Source organism: Bactrocera tryoni, chromosome 1 (genome assembly GCF_016617805.1).
Source record: "Bactrocera tryoni isolate S06 chromosome 1, CSIRO_BtryS06_freeze2, whole genome shotgun sequence".
Taxonomy (NCBI): Eukaryota; Metazoa; Arthropoda; class Insecta; order Diptera; family Tephritidae; genus Bactrocera; species Bactrocera tryoni.
Window position 1 is genome coordinate 34,378,491 of NC_052499.1, and position 18,228 is coordinate 34,396,718.

Sequence of the window (18,228 nt, forward strand, 5' to 3'; positions counted from 1 at the left end):
ATGGTTTGTGTACCTGTTGAATTGGGAAACTACACAAGGTTTCTATAGAAGTGCTTAAAATATAGCTAGGCCGTGAAAACAACTTTCTTTTTCATTGATAACAAAAATATACATATTACTGCGCCTTATGTGTGAGCAAATATTTACAGTTGACTCAGTTCGTAAAAAATTTGACGTGTGTAAGTTGTATAAGCCTAGATGTCCGAGTAAATGAACTGCTGGAGAGAACTTTGCGAATCCTCACACTCAATGAAAACCAGCTTTATTTGAATATTCTTTGAGTTTATTTTTTTACTTTTATGCTTCAGTTTGCAATCATATGGACGGTGAGTCGCCGTATTGTTACGTACGTTTTTTTAAGCCAGATTGAGATGCAAAGTAAAATTGATTACAGTCATTAGTTGCATGTTATGTTCAATGGATACCATCAATTTATTAATCTCTGGACCACGGTTTGTGTATTTTTTCAACTTCGTTGTCATGTATTTGCAAAAGCTGTTATGCTTATTGTTATTTCTGCAACCGATTCTGACTATCTGCTGCTTATATGTACGTGTATGAATTTGTTTGTTTGTTGTTTTTAAAGTTCATTTATGGCCTATGCCAAGTTGTTGCCAATTTTGTGCGATTCCGTTGTAAGCAAATCGAACAGTTCTGAGCCTCTCAACAAATTTGATACAATAGTCTAAGCTTCTATTCAGTTTAGTTATTTGTGCAGGTAACTAGCCATTGCAGATATCAGTGTTTAAAACTTTAGACTTAAGATACTTATATTCCATCTTTAACTTAGGATAACATCAGTCTGGCTGCGAACTAAAAATATTAGTTTGCTACTATCTAAAAATTTTGGAAAAGTTTATTTACAATTATTCGATTCACTTGGTCATAAAAGAAATTCAGATTTATTTGGCATTTATATATTCTAAACTCAAATTATTCTTGTCTAATACTTATTACTCTTAAAATCTGAGCCTTCTCTTAAAGGCACTGCAATTGCACATTTAGCTTCTACCAACTATTGGCCCTTTTGTATAATATAGTGAATGGGAGTCAACAAATAGGTGTTAAGAATAGAAGAAAATAACAAAATCAAATTTCAATGTGAATTTTATCGTTTCTCACCACAAGCAGCTGTCCTAAAATTTTTATTATACCCACACTTTGCGCTTAGCTGACTGCCAGCAGAATTCGTGACTCATCTTAGCTTTTCAAGCTGTTGCATTCAACCGAAAATCTCCAAACGATTTGCTGTTTGTACATGAGCCAGCATACAATGCCAAATAGTGTTTGTTGATTTCTTGTTCTAACTTTTTTTTTTTGCTGCTGTTCTATCACGCAACTGCGCCTTAAATAGCATACTTCCTTTTTGGGATTTTGATTGTGGCGATGCGTCGGGTGAAAGGTGCGAAAGCGTCTTTAATTAAGATGTAAAACTTATGGCCACAACAACACCAACATCGACAATGATAAAAAAGCTGTGCCATGGCCATTGTGTGCGGCACAGGAGATAAATGGATGTGCTTACTTTGATATTATGGGCACAACCACCACTTTTAAAGGACCCATAAGTTGAATACAGGGCAATTCAAATTGCGAATTATTTCTTATTTATTTCATAAAATGACATTATGTTTTCAAAGCTGTCCTCAAAATTTACCATAAACGTCAATTTTAGAATTTGTATTTTGTAATTCTTATACGTGTAGCAAAAATGCAATTCCACTAACAATAAGCACACTTCGTTCACCCAGCTAGTTAATTTTCATATACTATATTTATGTACGTGAACATGTGATGTAAATTACTTTTTTTGTTTTGTGTACTTTGCACATTGTGGCACTTCGATCACTCGCGATAATTTTCTTAAAAATATCTATATTCATTTCCCCATATTAGCAATCGATATATTATATTCCACCATATTTGGATAAATTGTAATACCGTTCAAAGGTCCAATGAAAAGTATATGTTCCCTACAAGCATTGCGACGTTCCAGCCATAAATAACACCACCCTTCAAAACTGATTTCGCAACAAGTGTTTATTTTCACATTATGTTTCGACATGAGTATCAATTACGGGTGCGTGTTGGTGTTGGAAAATATTTTTTTTATAATTATAGAATGTTTTCAAGATTTAAAAGTCATAAATCTTTACTAAAAAATAAATTAACAAAATAAAGATATTAAATCAAACCTGGAGATGGAATACAATGGAAATTGTCAAAATTTAATAGTACTAGTAAGAACTAGATTAAGTAATAAGTAGAATAGATCAAAACATGTGCTTTTTCAATTTGTCACTATACATACATACTTCTAGACAAATTATAATAAATACAGGTATCCCTCGAATAACACGGTTAATTGGTTCCGTGTTAATCGAAATCGTGTTATTTGATACTAATAAATCATACAATTTTGGAGATTCCGTTCCGTGCTATTTAAAACCGTGCAACTCGGAACTCGAGATCCATACAAATTTGTACATTTGGTTCCAACGATTAATTAAGAAAACATTAAAAATAAGAAAAAATTTTTTTTTTTATTTTTAGTTATAAAATTTCAGTTATACAAAAATAACAAAAATCATTCAATTTAAAAATTGAAACTTAAAACTTTAAAAGGTAAAATTTTATAAACGCAATAATTTTTAAATTACATATGTTCAACCACTGATTCAAATGCATTATTGCGTCATACTACAAACAGTCGTTAGAAGGAAAACTATACTCAATTTTTAATAGGAATTTTCGCGACTTCGTGTAATTCGAACTCCGTGTTATTCGAGGGTTGTCGCAATTTTTAACCGTGCTATTCGAGATTTCGTGCAACTCAAGTACCGTGCTATTCGAGGGATACCTGTATTACATTTAAATTTAAAGCTCGTATACGTACAGCTATTTTATTAAAATTTCCGGTGACAGTCCAGCAATTTCAAAAAAATGTGAATCATTAATATGCCTTTTTAGTTGTCTCCTGCCAATGTTTTACGACATTCCTTAGAATAACATTGGATTTTATTTTCTTTAGCATAAATATGAAATTAAAATTTGTCAACACTAAACAATGTTGTGTAAACACAATATAATTTACATGGTTAGTGATGGGAGAGAGAATCAAATTTGGCTGACCATCATCACAATCTCCAAATAGATATTTTATGTACTTATTGTTGCAAAATAATCGACTGTTTAACAAACTTTGCTATTTCATAGCTATAACTGTAGTTCATTGTAAAAATTCCGCTTTTCTTAAACAGTTTGAAGCTCCCATGTCTAATGGCCATAAAGTCTTTTATTTACCAACTACTCCAAACTGCATTTTCTCAGATCCTTATAACGCTGTTTATGCTAGTATATACATTACTTTGTATTCTTATTATTTCTCAAATAAGTTACAAAGTTCATATAACAAAAAAGTTAAACAAAGGAATAGACTAAACGGAAAACAATGATCACCTCCGACGGGTAACATTTACACAGACTGAGAGCATAACATGGCACGTTGCTATTTGTGCAACTCTTATGTCTTCAAATCCGTTGCTTTCTTCTTTCACTTAAACTTTTCAACGATTTTCATCCACATGCCACCGCCCGATTTTCTCGCGATTACTTCGTTGATGTTGCACTTTCTTCTCCTACTTTACTTTACAGATTTTTTTCTTTTTGTTTTTGGTGTTTCTGAAGGTTTGTCCGTATATTGAGCATTTTGTTAAGTTGAGGATTTTCGTAAACTGCTTTTCGAAACGCCAGTTCTAAGATATCTTCTGCTTGCGTGGGGCAGAATGGCATAGCAAAACGTGCTACAAAACAGGACAGCTCAGACAGGAACTACTTAAGTGGGCGATTTCGAGCTTATAAATGCTGTCGGATAACCTTATACTGACGCGAAAAAGTCAAGCAAATAAAATTGACTGCAACTGCAATGTATGAGTGCATGTGGAAGCGCTTTTTGCAATTACTTATAATATTTTCCCAGCGCTAGGGGCAGAAACTCTTTGTTTACAATAAGTATAATTATAAGAAATCACCAAATTATTTAATTTTTATTAACAATTTACTACAAATATTGAACAGTTTGATGAAAAATCATTTACAACAATGAACATTCAAAAGTACTTGAAGCATGCATTAAACTTTGTATAAAAATTTCATGAATCCATTTCGATTGTGCAATATCTATTATAAATCAAATATAAATTTGCTTTTAATGGTTGTTTCGCTGGCCTTTTGTATAATAAGATAAACGGAAATGAATGCGTAGAAAGCCTAAAAACCAAAATCATAACAACATGATACACATTGACACTATAGAATTAAGAATATATATGTACCACACATATATTTATATAAAACAAGAAGTGAAAACAATGCGTCCGAAAGTTTTTCACATATTTTCCTATTCCAATTTATTTCTTGTCAATGCAAGTTTTTGCGTTTTCATTTTCTTTTGACACTTAACTGTGCGGATAAAAAGATTATTTGCAAGATGCGTGAAGATTTTTTTAAGTAAATTCACTACGCAACGATGTATCAATGACAGTGACGACTACTGACCGTTTTCCATTTGCTCGATGTTTGTTTAGATATAGGCGAAATCCGCAAAACATCGAAGAAGCCTGTCAAAAAAATTCTGCTGTTCAGAAACTGCTAAGGGTGGTACTAGGTGCCCAGTATAGATTTTTGGACGTAAATGCCATTTCAATGAAACTGGTTACTATCTAGTTAAATGGCGATTCGTTTTTCACGAGTTTATTTATTTATTTATTTATAATAATTCATATAACAAAAAGAGTTTTATTATATAAATACATAAACGCAGCACTGGCTACGAGGCCTTCAGGCGTTTTCACGAGTTATCCAAAGGACTGTAACTGAAAATAGCTCCAAGATAAATAATTATTATCCCAGCTTCTCTGTAAAGTTGGATTCTAAAATATTTTAAGAAGAGAAATATATTTTTGTACTATTAGCTTCTTCGACGGAATAGCATTATTCAAGAATTGTTAAATAAAAAACCGTTTTTGCATTATGTAACAGAGCTAGCAATTTTTAAGTTTCATTCATATTTAAACTAGTTATATTTTAGCTTTTTAATTTATAATTTTTTGATAATTTCTGATGTTCTTTTTTGCCATTGCGAAGCAACCACTTAGTTATTTTCGGAACACAAAAATCATCTAATATCCTTTGGGAATGTTGGTTAGGAATTTTTTGTTTTTGTTCCACCTTCGCCGAAGCGGAGGGTTGTGAGTGATGGTCTCTTGGGTATGCACTAGTGTTTGAGCACGTGAACGTAATTTTTCCGTACATGTCTATATGTCTACACATGTGCATATATACAAATGCCATTTTGATATTTTGTTTCTTTTTATTATGCGAGTCCTGACAAATTGCGCAAATTTTTCATATTCAAAAAGAAGAAAGAAGTTCAGTTATACAAGTATCATGTTAAGCTTCTGGACTCTGACTAATGTCCTTCTTTGCCGATATTTTGACATTTATTGGTAACTCAAAAAGCTTAATAATGGTTTTTCTCGAAACGCGTAGTTTACAGTTCAACATTTAAAGGGAAATTAACAATCGATAATGTTTAACATACTAAGCAGTTTTTCTATAGTAGCTTTTGATACACTGGTCCAGCTGTATTGCTTACATTCCAAAAACGTATGCGAACAATTTTCCAATAATTACAAATAGATGATGCAACGAAATGTATTCATAGATATGTATGTTTTCTTGCAACTCTTATGAAATCGCTAGAAACCAAACAAATATCAAACAAACTAGAATAATTTCATCACTGAAATAATGTAAAGAATCAAAAAATCAGTATGGTTCAAAAACCAATGAAACTCCCCACCCGAATTTGCGGAATACTACAATATTCTTTTCATTCCACACTGACACTCCTGTCACTGCCCCTGGGATTCTCGCTGTTCCCTTTACTTGTCAAAGTGGTATAAGCGCGTTCCGGCGTCCAACGTACAACTAACGGTACTTCCCGTTGAAGTTTGAAAATGCAAAAATTTGTGATGATGACCTGACAGCATTGACGGTGGCTCTGGGATATATGTACATATGTACATACATATGTATCTCCCCCACTGGGCCCTGTGGATGAACTTTGCTTGTCGCTGCAAAACCATATTGTATCCAGAATTGTTGATTGTATGAGTGTGCATCGTGTGTGTGTGTGTGCTTAGATTGAGGATTGGCATAAATTTCTTGCGGACATCAAATCTCCAGTTGCAATGCAATTTTTTCGTTTTTAATTAACACAACAAAAAATTGTATTCATAAATGTATTTTTTTATTAAGGAAACATTTTTCAAGAGTTGTCCCAAAATTAAAATATGGACTTAAAAATATAAACAATACATTTGTTCTTTTTCTCGCAGTTGGTATTAAAAACTTCATATTTAATTTTCATATTTTGTTATTTTTAATAAATATGTGCACTTAAATTCGTATCCAACCGGTCATTTTTAATTGTGTCTCCCTTCCACTTGGTTTTGTGCTACGGTTGTTGTATTACTGTACCTTTTTCTTTAGTTACTACAGTTGAGTATCAAGTTTAGCATCGTTCCTAAAAACTTAAGCGGTTTAACAGCTATACGAAGTGAAAACCTAAAATTAGAAACAAAACGAAATGAATAACGATTAACCATCGAAGGAGATTAAAATGTATACATAAATACATTGGGGTGAGTTGAGAGCTGATTGCTTAACTGAAAACATTTACCCCACCCTTCATATTTTACTACTTTTAATAGGCATTAACAAAATTTATAATATAGGTCTTCAAAAAAACTGGACTTCAGAGATAGCTGACTGAATGTTTATGAAATACAGACATTGACTGGAACGAAACACTGCCTTCTTATGTGGTAAAGGAGCTCATAAAAGTAAACACAGAGCTTTTGAATCTATCATTCGTGATAGCACTCATACTTATGTATCAGTAGTATACACTAGAAATATCGTAAGCAAATGCCGATGGGTAATAAAACAAAAATTCGTTAAAAAAATGTTGTATTAATTCAAGGCTGATTTGTTCATATGCTACTTAGATGAGTTTTTTCATCAAAACAAGTCTTCATGTGCATATGAAGAACTCTATGTATGCATCTGCAAACTGGCTGTTTGAAAGAATTTTGCTGTAAAGTAGGACCCATATCAAAACATTTGACAGCGGACTAAAACACGCCATGCGGAGCCATGTTCCTTCTTCCATGTCCAATATCCCGTTGTGTAGTTCGGCGACTCGGTTTCTTGCTTTTTGTTGAGCTCAGCAAGAATTTCATGCAACTGCGTTATTTCCACAGTAACATCTCTGTCTATTAACCGCTCACTTTTGCTTGTTGTATGTGTTTTAATCATACATATTGAAGTTTTAGTTATTTGTTTACTTAAGTATTTTGTAGGTGGTGGCAGTGTAGGCAAATGCAGGTCTATGGTTCTTACATAATAAGTAATTAAAGCTAAGTTTTTCAATATAATCATCTGATAAACCGAATACATTTATATCCCACAATAAAATGGATTTCCCAAATACGGAAAATGTTTAAAACATGCCGTAAGTTTTAACTAATATTAACTTCGAGATATAATACGTTTTCTAAAAGAAAGAACACTGAATCCACCCAATCTAAGATTATGTTTTTTTTTCTAGATTCCATTACTCTTTTTACTGTTGCAAATTGAAACTTGATATATTCGTTTTGCGACTTCAGTTCTCCTTTTTCTATCTCTTGACGGCCAACTAAGCTACATCGGTAGGCCGCTGTTTCGCTACGTCATTTAATGATGAGTTGTCACTTTTTTATACAGATTTGATGACACTAAAAATGCCACACGCAGGCATGTTTTTTGCTACGCAGAGTTAATAAATTTACAAGCATAAATAACTAATAACACACACGATTGTGGATATCAATGTATGTGTGCAATATGTACAGCTTGCTTGCGTATATCATTAATAAGTGCAATGCTTAACATACAGTTTTTAGTAATTTCCGCAATCAAAAAAGCATTTTCGCTTTAAGTTTTTCTTGCAATTTTTCTTTGAATGCTTTGAACGTGGGGAGTATAGGCTGGTGCATTGCTGCAATACCGCATGTAGATATGTATATTACAAAACTTTTTGCAATTTGACCACCACAAGTGCTCATTTTGCACACCTCCCAAGATTTGTAACTCTTCATTCTTTGGGCGTACTTAATAAATATAAAATTTAATAATATACTGTCCTTCAAGATGTATATATATGTATAATATCGATAATGTTCTATTAAAACACTTAGTTTTTATTTGTACAACAATATCACTATACCATATAAGTTACAAGTTCCTTTCATTGTTTGTGGTATATAGTTTGGGATCAAAGGCGAATTTGTCCGATATGAGTGCACTTATAAATGCGTATATACTACCAACTACCATATATGCAAACAAATTAGTGTAAGCTGAGCAATTAAAATCGAATCAAGCTTCTATTTGTAAATGTTGTTTTCAGCTTTATGCATGAATGCAGTAATTACGTGAAATCAAAATATTATTAAATTACACTTAATTGCTTTGTGTGCCATAAAAAGATAATACATATGTATGTATGTAAAACTATTTGAGAATATACACTGGAGAAAGTTATACCTTGAACATATCCATAAACTTAATTCATGGCCTGAAATGTTAGTAATGAATGGAGTAATTATTGTCCGCTAGAATATGAAAATTAGTCTTATATGCTATTCATCACATCATTCCCAAACCTAGTATGTATAAACTAGTTTCTCTGCTCTCACTTGTACAAAAACTTTTGGTAAAAATTAAAAACAGAAATCAAGTAAATTACTCAAGCGAAGCACTAATGTCACTCTAAATGACGAAAAAAAATATGCCAAATATGCCAACTAAAATTTTGATTATTATAATTGTCAAAGCAATTTAGGTAAATGGAAATGGATATTAAGGCAACTGCATACGCAACACTTACGAACCGATGCGTAAAATTTGGGAAACATAATGGGAACCGGATTCATAAAGACGTGAAAAATTAAAAAAAACGGCAAAAAAATCTCACGTTTACAAGACGTGATACACAATGGCCCCATGATTACATTAAAGTTTATAATTTTGCTGTGTTTTATCTAGAAAGTTTCAGTATTTCCTAAGTTTTCGTTATTCAATGTTAGGGGCATATACGCTTCCTAACGTTTAAGTAAAAACTATATATGTTTTATATTATCTTCAAAACCAAACATTTAGATAAACTAAAACTTCAAATAACATTGAGCAATAAAGTCCTTCGCATAAGTTTCTAACCACTGAAATGTTTTGTCAATATGGTTTAAAATTTATTGAAAATAAACTGGTTTTTCTATTTTCCCCGAAATACCAACAGTAGTTATTGCAACTAAAATATAATTATCGCTGTATAACTTTACAAATATTTAATATAATTCACAAGTATATATTATTTTATGTGCACATATTTGTAAGAAGACACAGCTACTACCAAATCTATAACTCGGGGCAGTTTTAGTTAATCATCATCAATTTTAGTTGAAGACTACGTCAGACTGCGGTTTTGGTTTACTCTGTCTGCCATATATTGAAAACGATGAAGCGCTGTCGTAAGTACAAGAAGGCGGAAATAGCAAGCAACTTTGCCTCCCACTGATTGTTCTTTTAATGTGTTACATTCGCTTAGAGTCAGACACTTTTTATCGTTTACACGTTTTCGCAATGTGTGCGAAGTAAGAACAGGTATCAGGATTACTGGTTCTGATAAAATATAGAATTTTAGCATAACTTTTTTTCTTTGAACTATGTGAATTCAACAATAAATACTTTATACATTATATAAGATCATTAAATTAACATACATAACTGCATTAGTAGATGTTTGCATGCCCACCCCTGAAATATCATTATTTATTGATCCTAAGCAACGACGCTTACCGAGTTTAAAGCCTCTGTCTTTCATCCCTTCAAATCAATTATGGCCACCATTTGACGCATGCGCATTTCTTTGCCTTCGGCCTCTATTTTTTGTTCATACTGTTTTTGACAATTCGTCAAAATACCGATCGTGGTGGCGCCTATGTTCAGTGTTGTTTTATGTTGCTCTTTCTCTCCTTTTGGCGGCACAGTGATAAATGTGATAAAACCGATAGAGGTATGCCATAATTGCAACGCCACTGGCTGCTACGGTGGTTGTAATAAACACATAGGACTGCAGTAGAGCAGTAGAGGAAAATTATTAAAATCACATTAGTGCACACATACATGAACAATCAGCGTTAATATTCATGGTACCGCTCTTAGTCAGAGGTCAGAGAAAGGTATAATGCTTCGCCATAACAAAAGTTACTTTATATGTAGATACTCAACAAAGCAAAGACAATGCAGCAAAGTTATAATGAACCACTTCTGAAAGAGCCGAGGATATAGATACATATGTACATGTTCACGCACCTCACGCACACATTTGTGGTAGTGGGCAATTTTTTGATATGAAAGTAAACATATCGTAATTAAATTGCGATTAAGCCACCATTTTTCTTGAATATTTCATTATTACTCTTGAGCCATTGTTGTTACTACTTTTCCGATGATGGATTTGTCGTTTTTTAAAGGCATGTAGTTTTTTATACCCTGAATGAAGTACATATATTAAGTTTGCTAATAAGTTTGTAACACTCAGAAGGAAACGTCGGAGACCCTATAAATTATACATATAAGTGGTCAGAGTGACGAACTGAGTCTGAGTATATATATTAACCAGTCACCAAATTATCGGTAAAAATCAATTTCTGCATGGAAAGCTTTTTCATCTTTGAAGGGTATACTAGCCTCGTGCAATCGATGTTAACGTTTTTTCTTTTTAGTAATTAAATTCGCTTGTGTTTTTTTACATGAGGGAAATCATTAACAAAACATAATTTCCTTTTTATGTAACAAAACCACAGAATAATTAAAACACATATGTATGTACATATGTATGTATTAGCTTTGAGGCTATAGTATTCTAAAATTTATCTGGATGAATTAAAAACCTCAGAAAAGTTTAAAAATACTTCATTATCATTAACATAAATTTAAAAGGCTAGAAAGTAGCCAGTAGTATTTCGACCTTGAAGATGCATCACGTCCTGGAAAGATTCTCAAAGCCAATGTAAATAAAATGAAGTCGTTGGTCGATTTAAATCGTCAAATAAGAACTCGAGAGATTGTTGGAAAATTAGATTTTTCTAACGCGACCATTCACAAATGTATGAAACGTCTAGGATTAATTTTGAAGCCTGTCATATGGGTTCCTCATGTTCTTACAGAACTAAATTTGCTTCCTCGCATTAACCTTAATGCTTATCTAACGTCGAAGAAGTGATTAATTTTTGACGCCCAGTGTTACTGGCGAGGAAAACTGAGTTTCTTACAAGAACGTAAAGTACAATACATCGTGGTATAAAAAGGATGAACTAGCAGCCTTTTCGAAGGCCGATAGTCACCAAAAAAGATTATTTTATCCGTTTTGTGGGATTTCAAAATTATTAATTTAAATGATGCGCTCAAATAGAAGAGATCAGAATTGAGCAACAGAAAGTGAGTAGCATTCCACCGGGATACTGCGAGATCTCATACATTTTTGAAGACTCGCCAAAGCTTGGGAAAATACATAATTTCATAAAATGTTTTAAACAATAAAACTCGTTTTAAAATTAAACTAAAAAGATGAAAATACTAAGTTAACAGCCAATATTAGTATTGTGCACAGAAAAAAGTGAGTTCGGCGGTATCATATGTGAGGATTTCAGAAATTTCTTATGTATTTATATATGAGTGTTATTGCATTTGATATAACTCATTCTTCTAATGATATTTTTGTATATTATTGCAAGCTACATATATGTAGAAATACGCCATAATCCAGATCTATTTTCTTTTTATAATTGCTGGGAATCGTTCATTTATAGCTGCTTTCTATACTCACAGTTTCGTTACTCCGGCCATCGTTCCTATCAAAGCATTCGGAGGGCTGCCATAGAACTCCGACACTAAGCACTGTATGCATCCAATCATGATTGATCGCACTTGTCTGTGGTTTAAGCAAAGTGCATTCATTTCTTGAATAGCGACACACACTCTAGACAAGATTCATACATATATGTATGTATTTGTATTTTCATGTATTTAGGTACATTTTATTCTTAAAACGCTTTTGATTTTTTTGTAGGGAACTATGTTCTAAAATATGGCATTGTTGGTTTCGGAAATAAAAAAAAATATATTTTTTTTACCTTGCTGCGCATAATTATTTAACTCATAGTCACCAGTGTCATTCGCCTTTACCCAACATTCAGCTTTTAACCTGTATCATTGCACAGTGCAACTGGCGTTTACACATGCACTTCTACCACATATGTACGTAGGTACAAAGCAAATACTCCTTGAAGGTCTGGCGAGTAGACATAGAATCGACTGGCCGAAATTTTGTTGGCTTTAAACCTCATCCCTGCAGTCAAAAGTGACTGTCCCAGCATTAAACGCATACCAACAAAATATTTCAATACGATTTTACAGTAATCATACAAAACAACGAGTTCACACCGTGGAGATATTCTGACAATTACAAATCGTCTGATTTGGTAAGGTCGCTCTTTGATCTTTTCGTCTAAATGTTCACAGCGCGAGAGTTGTCGTCCGCACATGAATTTCACTTATGTTGTATATACTTGTATACATATGTAAATTATTTTTATGGCCAATTATTTCGGTGTTAGTTTATAAGTATAAAATTGGATTTTGGTTTGGTAGTTGTCTAAATTAGAGTATTGAGTATTTTGATTGTTGCTGACATCCATGAGATATTAAAACGCAATGTTAATTATTGTAATATTTTTTTTAACCCCACAGAACGGAAACGTGGTCGCCAAACTTATACCCGTTACCAAACGTTAGAGCTGGAAAAAGAATTTCATTTTAATCGTTACCTGACAAGGCGGCGACGAATCGAGATCGCTCATGCGTTGTGTCTCACAGAGAGACAAATAAAGATCTGGTTCCAGAACCGACGAATGAAATGGAAAAAGGAGAATAAAACAAAAGGGGAACCAGGATCCGGAGGAGAAGGTGATGAGATCACACCACCCAACAGTCCGCAATAAGACGCTGATAACAATGGACAAGAGTCGCGCTTAATCCGTTACCACTGTGAGATATGGCAACACGCACAAATTACTTAGCGTACTTTGTCTGTCCTTCATATTGCTAAGGGATATATGTATATTCAAAAAGAACAATTCATGTACACTTAGTGTTAGTAATTTAAATAAAGCACATTGTCCGGAGCTAACGAGAGAAATCTAATATTATTCGTTTGATATGTCGGACAATTGGATTACTAACTGCTACAACTTTGTAGTCAAATGTTAAAAAATTTTTCATTTTCACACACAACTCACCCAATAGTGAAACATGTGGAATCGATTATCGAAAATTTGATATAAATTGGAATTAAAATAGAAAAGCATATAATATACTAAAATAATGCTATATATTATTTATGCAAAGCCGTAAACCTACTTAGTTAATTCTTAAAGGACATTTGTTATTATTTACTTAAACTTGTATTATGATCATTTGCAATGTATACATTAACATAGCATAGTTCGTAGCCGACATGCAAAAAGAGCGTAAGGTGTTATTAGGTGGAGCAATAATTGCATAAATTAATTAGCTAAATGGGTAAAATATTTAGCAATGAAGTAATGTATCTAAATAAATAAACTCAACAAAACCAACTCATGTGACCTCAACTTTAAATAAGTTATTGATTAAAAATAAAGTATATACAATTAAAAGTAATAATGAAACAAATTAATAAAATGTAAATGTAACCAGTAAACTAAAAAAATGGGGAAAGCTAATAAAATTCCAAAATATAAGAAAAATAAAAACTAAACTTAACATATGGAATACTCTTATGTAAAGCATAAAAACGTACTTTTTAGACATTTTCAGCTGTAATTAGAATAAAATATTAACTCATACATGTATACGTAAATTAGATGGTCTGAAAAAAAAAAAATACAAGAATCGGGGAAGAAAATACAAAGTTGCAATTTAGATCTCCTCAAAGAGGTTCAATTTGTTGCATAGTATCAATCAACGACAGGCAAACCAGAATTCCATATTACTTTCTAATTTGAAAATTCCACTATAAAAATTATCTTTTGAAATGATGTTATTTTATAAAAGTGCAATATTCTGTCAATTTGAAATGAATTTGAGCAGTCGTATTAGCAGCTCTACTTTTTTTGTTATCACTACCAGTTTTAGCCGGAGCTATTTCAATACTTTTAACACAACGAAACTTGTGGAAGAGACCCGATTTTTTATCAACACCTATTCTGATTTTTTTAACGCCCTCAAGTTTATATTTTAATATTTCCTGGATTTGATATAATTTCCAGGTAAAAAGGAAGCTTTCAAATCTCTTAGAATAATTTATGCTATAATAGCATTTATACTATACGTTTTTTAACAGTTATACTTCTTTAGCGAACCAAGTTTTCTCAATTTTTATCAGTTGCATTTAAATGTTCTAAGAAAGAAGCATGTTTGGCAATATTTTCAGCAAACAAATAATTCACCTTACACAAAAGTGAATGCTCAATAGTCTAGATTAAAAGCTTATTACTTCCCTACTTTAGGAACGCGATTTCTTAAAGAAAAATATTTGGGCTTTCTATAGCCCAATATAAGAATAATGTAAATAAGTGTGTATAAAGTATTGCCTGTAATGTCAACTTCTCCTGGCTAACTCCCTTGACCATACTTCAACGGAATACCTGGTTTGTAACTTGAAACTCACCCCAAGTGAAATGTATATCTACGTACACAAATTTGTGTAATTAATAACATATAGTCATATGTATATTTCAATATATATGAATGTTTAAGATAATAAGAATCGATACCAAATTAATGTTGAAATAAACTTTATTAACAAATATCTTAATAATTTCGAGGGTGCAAATTTTGTTTATTATTTAACCAACAAAAAAGGAATCAATAAAAGAAGTTTTATAACTGACTTTAAAAGAATTATTAAATTGGCCACAAATAGTGATTTTAATGATTTGTGAAGTTTTCAATTTGATAAAAGTTCGTAAGTTCCGATTAAACCACTTCACCTATATCAGACTAAAACTAAAAATTAAAGAGGATAATAAAGAAACTCAGAACTTTCAACGTTTGTATTATTGGAAATATTTTTAGCTTGACTTAAGAGAGGATATTATGTATACCGAAATCGATTAAAAAATTTCCCATTCACTGAATTACATAAAGCATTGATACTTTGGATTTATTGGAAAAGTCACTAATAATGGTGTTGAGAATATAAAAATACTTATATTTGCATATTTTCAAAACAAAAAAAAAAATATTTGTAAATTAAAATTAAACAAAAAATAAACCCACGATGGTTAAAAATAAAATATGATGTGAGTTAGTAAATTTGTTAGCTATAACGGAATACCAATATTGACCCTGACCGACAGAAACACATAAAAACATAAGCATATTTATATAATTATAAGTACTTATAGATGAGAAAATTATCCACAAATTATTTCATCATACCTAAATAAACCAAAGCCAAAGTCAGCAAAGAATCGGAAGTAGACATTTAGTGTATAAATATTAGAAGTTGTATACATACATATATACAAACTTTCGACTTTAGTTATTCGTTATGCAGCTCCGTGTCCGTATGTATGTATGTGTTGTAAAATGCTGCAAGTTAGTACGAGTAAATGATTCACGAATCAATAGATGGAAGCAATACTACGGGTTCGCTAAAAATATATTTGACGAATCATCTTCGAATTAACAAAAGCATCTGAATTCATATACCCATAGCTGAAACTTTTAGCTAGAATCGGAGATATCTGTTCAAATAAAATGAATTCATTGTGATCCCATAAGTAGTAATTTTGTATGGATTACATTCGTATTTACGTAAACTTATTTTTGTTGGTTAACCAGATATAACCAGTTATCAGAATAAAGTTTATAATATTGCTGCATACTTATGTTCTTTAACTTTTGGTTCACGAACAATTTATGTGAATTGTTAAAAAAATGCATTCAAAATTACACATGGGCATAAAAAATAAATATATTCAGAAATACGTAAAACTTGCGCCTATCTGCGAAGACAGAGATTATATTAAACAAATAATATCGGTATAAAAATATTGCAATATATTATGCAAGAAAATGAGAGCAAAATTTATTTGTAATACCATGTCTGTGTTTACAGAGCTAAATGTGAAATAAAATATACTAGGTGTAGTAAGAAGTGGACATTAGAAAATAGCTGAAAAATATATAAAGTGGACCAGTCATTAATTATTTGTTGTAAATACATAAAAGAATATTACTTTTATTCTAAAGGGAAGAAATGAAAGAGCAAAGATGCACATTAAAATATTATATTATATACATAAAATTGATATTTTGTTTTTATTTATAAAATTTATAATAAAATAGTATTTACATATTTAAAGAAATAAAGTTTGACTAGAACATTATTTGCGGAGAACTAGGGAGAGTAATGGTGGTTTTGTTTATCTAATACTGACTAAAGTATGTGCTAATATCTCCTAAAGAAATTTCTGTTTATGAGTGGTCTTAAGACTACTACTCCAGCGTGTTCTACAAAAAAATAATTATGTTCTGATGGTTTCTGTGCCATGGGTTCTGTTCTTGATTATTTAATATAATATAAAACCTTACGCATAAATATTTTGCTATTGTTAGTGCAGAGAAAAGAATTGTTATTTTCATAAAGTTTCTTTCAATGAGATAAATTAAATAAGTAAGTAATAGCTCTCCTTTTGTATTTTTTTCAAATATATTTGAGGTGAAATGTGTTATTTTATGTATTGTCAACGGCCCTGTGGTTTGGGGCGCTTCAGAAGAATACAACCACAGCTTTGTCCACGGCTTGTCGTATGAGGCGACTAAACGGACTTCCCAATCAAAAGCAGACGTCTATGTAAAATCCAAGAATAAATTGTTACTAAAAAGTGCTATAGTAAATATCGTTGATTTTAATAAATGTCAATGTCTAGGATTTGGCTTTGTGGATGACTATTGAAGCCAGAATTCTTAATAATGCAGAAAACAACCCTGCAAAGCGCTGTTGAACATGATTGGCAGCAATGAGAAAATCTGTGACTCAAATGGGGAAATTAAATTTATAGAAATTCAAAATCCTTTTGTTTAGTAAATAGATTTGAATAAATTTGCAAGTTCGTAGTGAGATTACTAAATTCCAACGTGTTATTTTTTTTCTGTTTTTAACTATCAATATACGATCATACAGCGCTTAGACAGACTTTTTACAGTTAAAGATCAAAAGAGCAAAACAGTATCAAAATAAATATTATATGAAAAATTAAACTTTGGTAAAATATTCAACTAAAAGTAAAACACTCGTAGTTTTGTTATCTAAAAGCATTTATGAACATGGGACTAACAGCAACGCACTATAAACCGAAAATACATAACTACCCGCAATATTCACAATGTGAAATAACTAAACGTAACTTAAATATTAAGCTTTTTAAAATTTTAATACCTATAAATAAAACAAAATTACAAACGATGGAGTTTTTCAAATAACAAATAAGTAAACAGCTGAAACATTTTTAACGTAAAATCAAAACAATTTAATTCCGTTATTACTCATGAAAAGGTAAATAACTATTAAACTGAACATGTGTTTTGATTTATATTACGATAAAAAAAATGCTGGAGCCAAAACTGATGTGTATCGCATACGAAAAACTCTCGTTATGACTCAAATCTATTGGATATTTCTAAATCCAAGCAAGCCAACATTTCCAAATGTTGTTGTAGATGCATTAAGGGGTGAGATACCTTTAGAATTAAAAAAAGGCTTGTTTCCTCGAAACTTTTTTTAAACGGCCGTCAAAATTGCGAGCGAATTATTTAAGCGATTTGCTTGAAATAAAGCAAAGGAAGTTCTTAGAAAATCCAGGCTACAATTTTTCGAAACTCTCAAAATCCCACTTGATAAACGCTTCTTGATTAAAAAAAAAAACTTTTTTCATCCAGTCAGGAAGTTGGCGGCCGCAAAAAATGTCAATCAGCGGCATCGTTGATATTTCCGCCATTTTTTTTTTG

The 18,228-nt window shown here is 31.7% G+C and overlaps 1 protein-coding gene across 3 annotated transcripts in view; it reads left to right on the forward strand.

Annotated features, from left to right (window-relative positions):
• Positions 1-13,903, forward strand: part of LOC120777889 (homeotic protein antennapedia) — a 196,763-nt gene extending 182,860 nt beyond the window's left edge. For all 3 annotated transcript variants that reach the window (XM_040109456.1, XM_040109464.1, XM_040109473.1), the window contains one exon: positions 12,922-13,903. In XM_040109456.1, coding sequence (XP_039965390.1) covers positions 12,922-13,172 — 251 coding nt within the window. In that variant the 3' untranslated portion in view covers positions 13,173-13,903. The remainder of the gene's footprint in view (positions 1-12,921) is intronic.
• Positions 13,904-18,228: the final 4,325 nt, after the last annotated feature.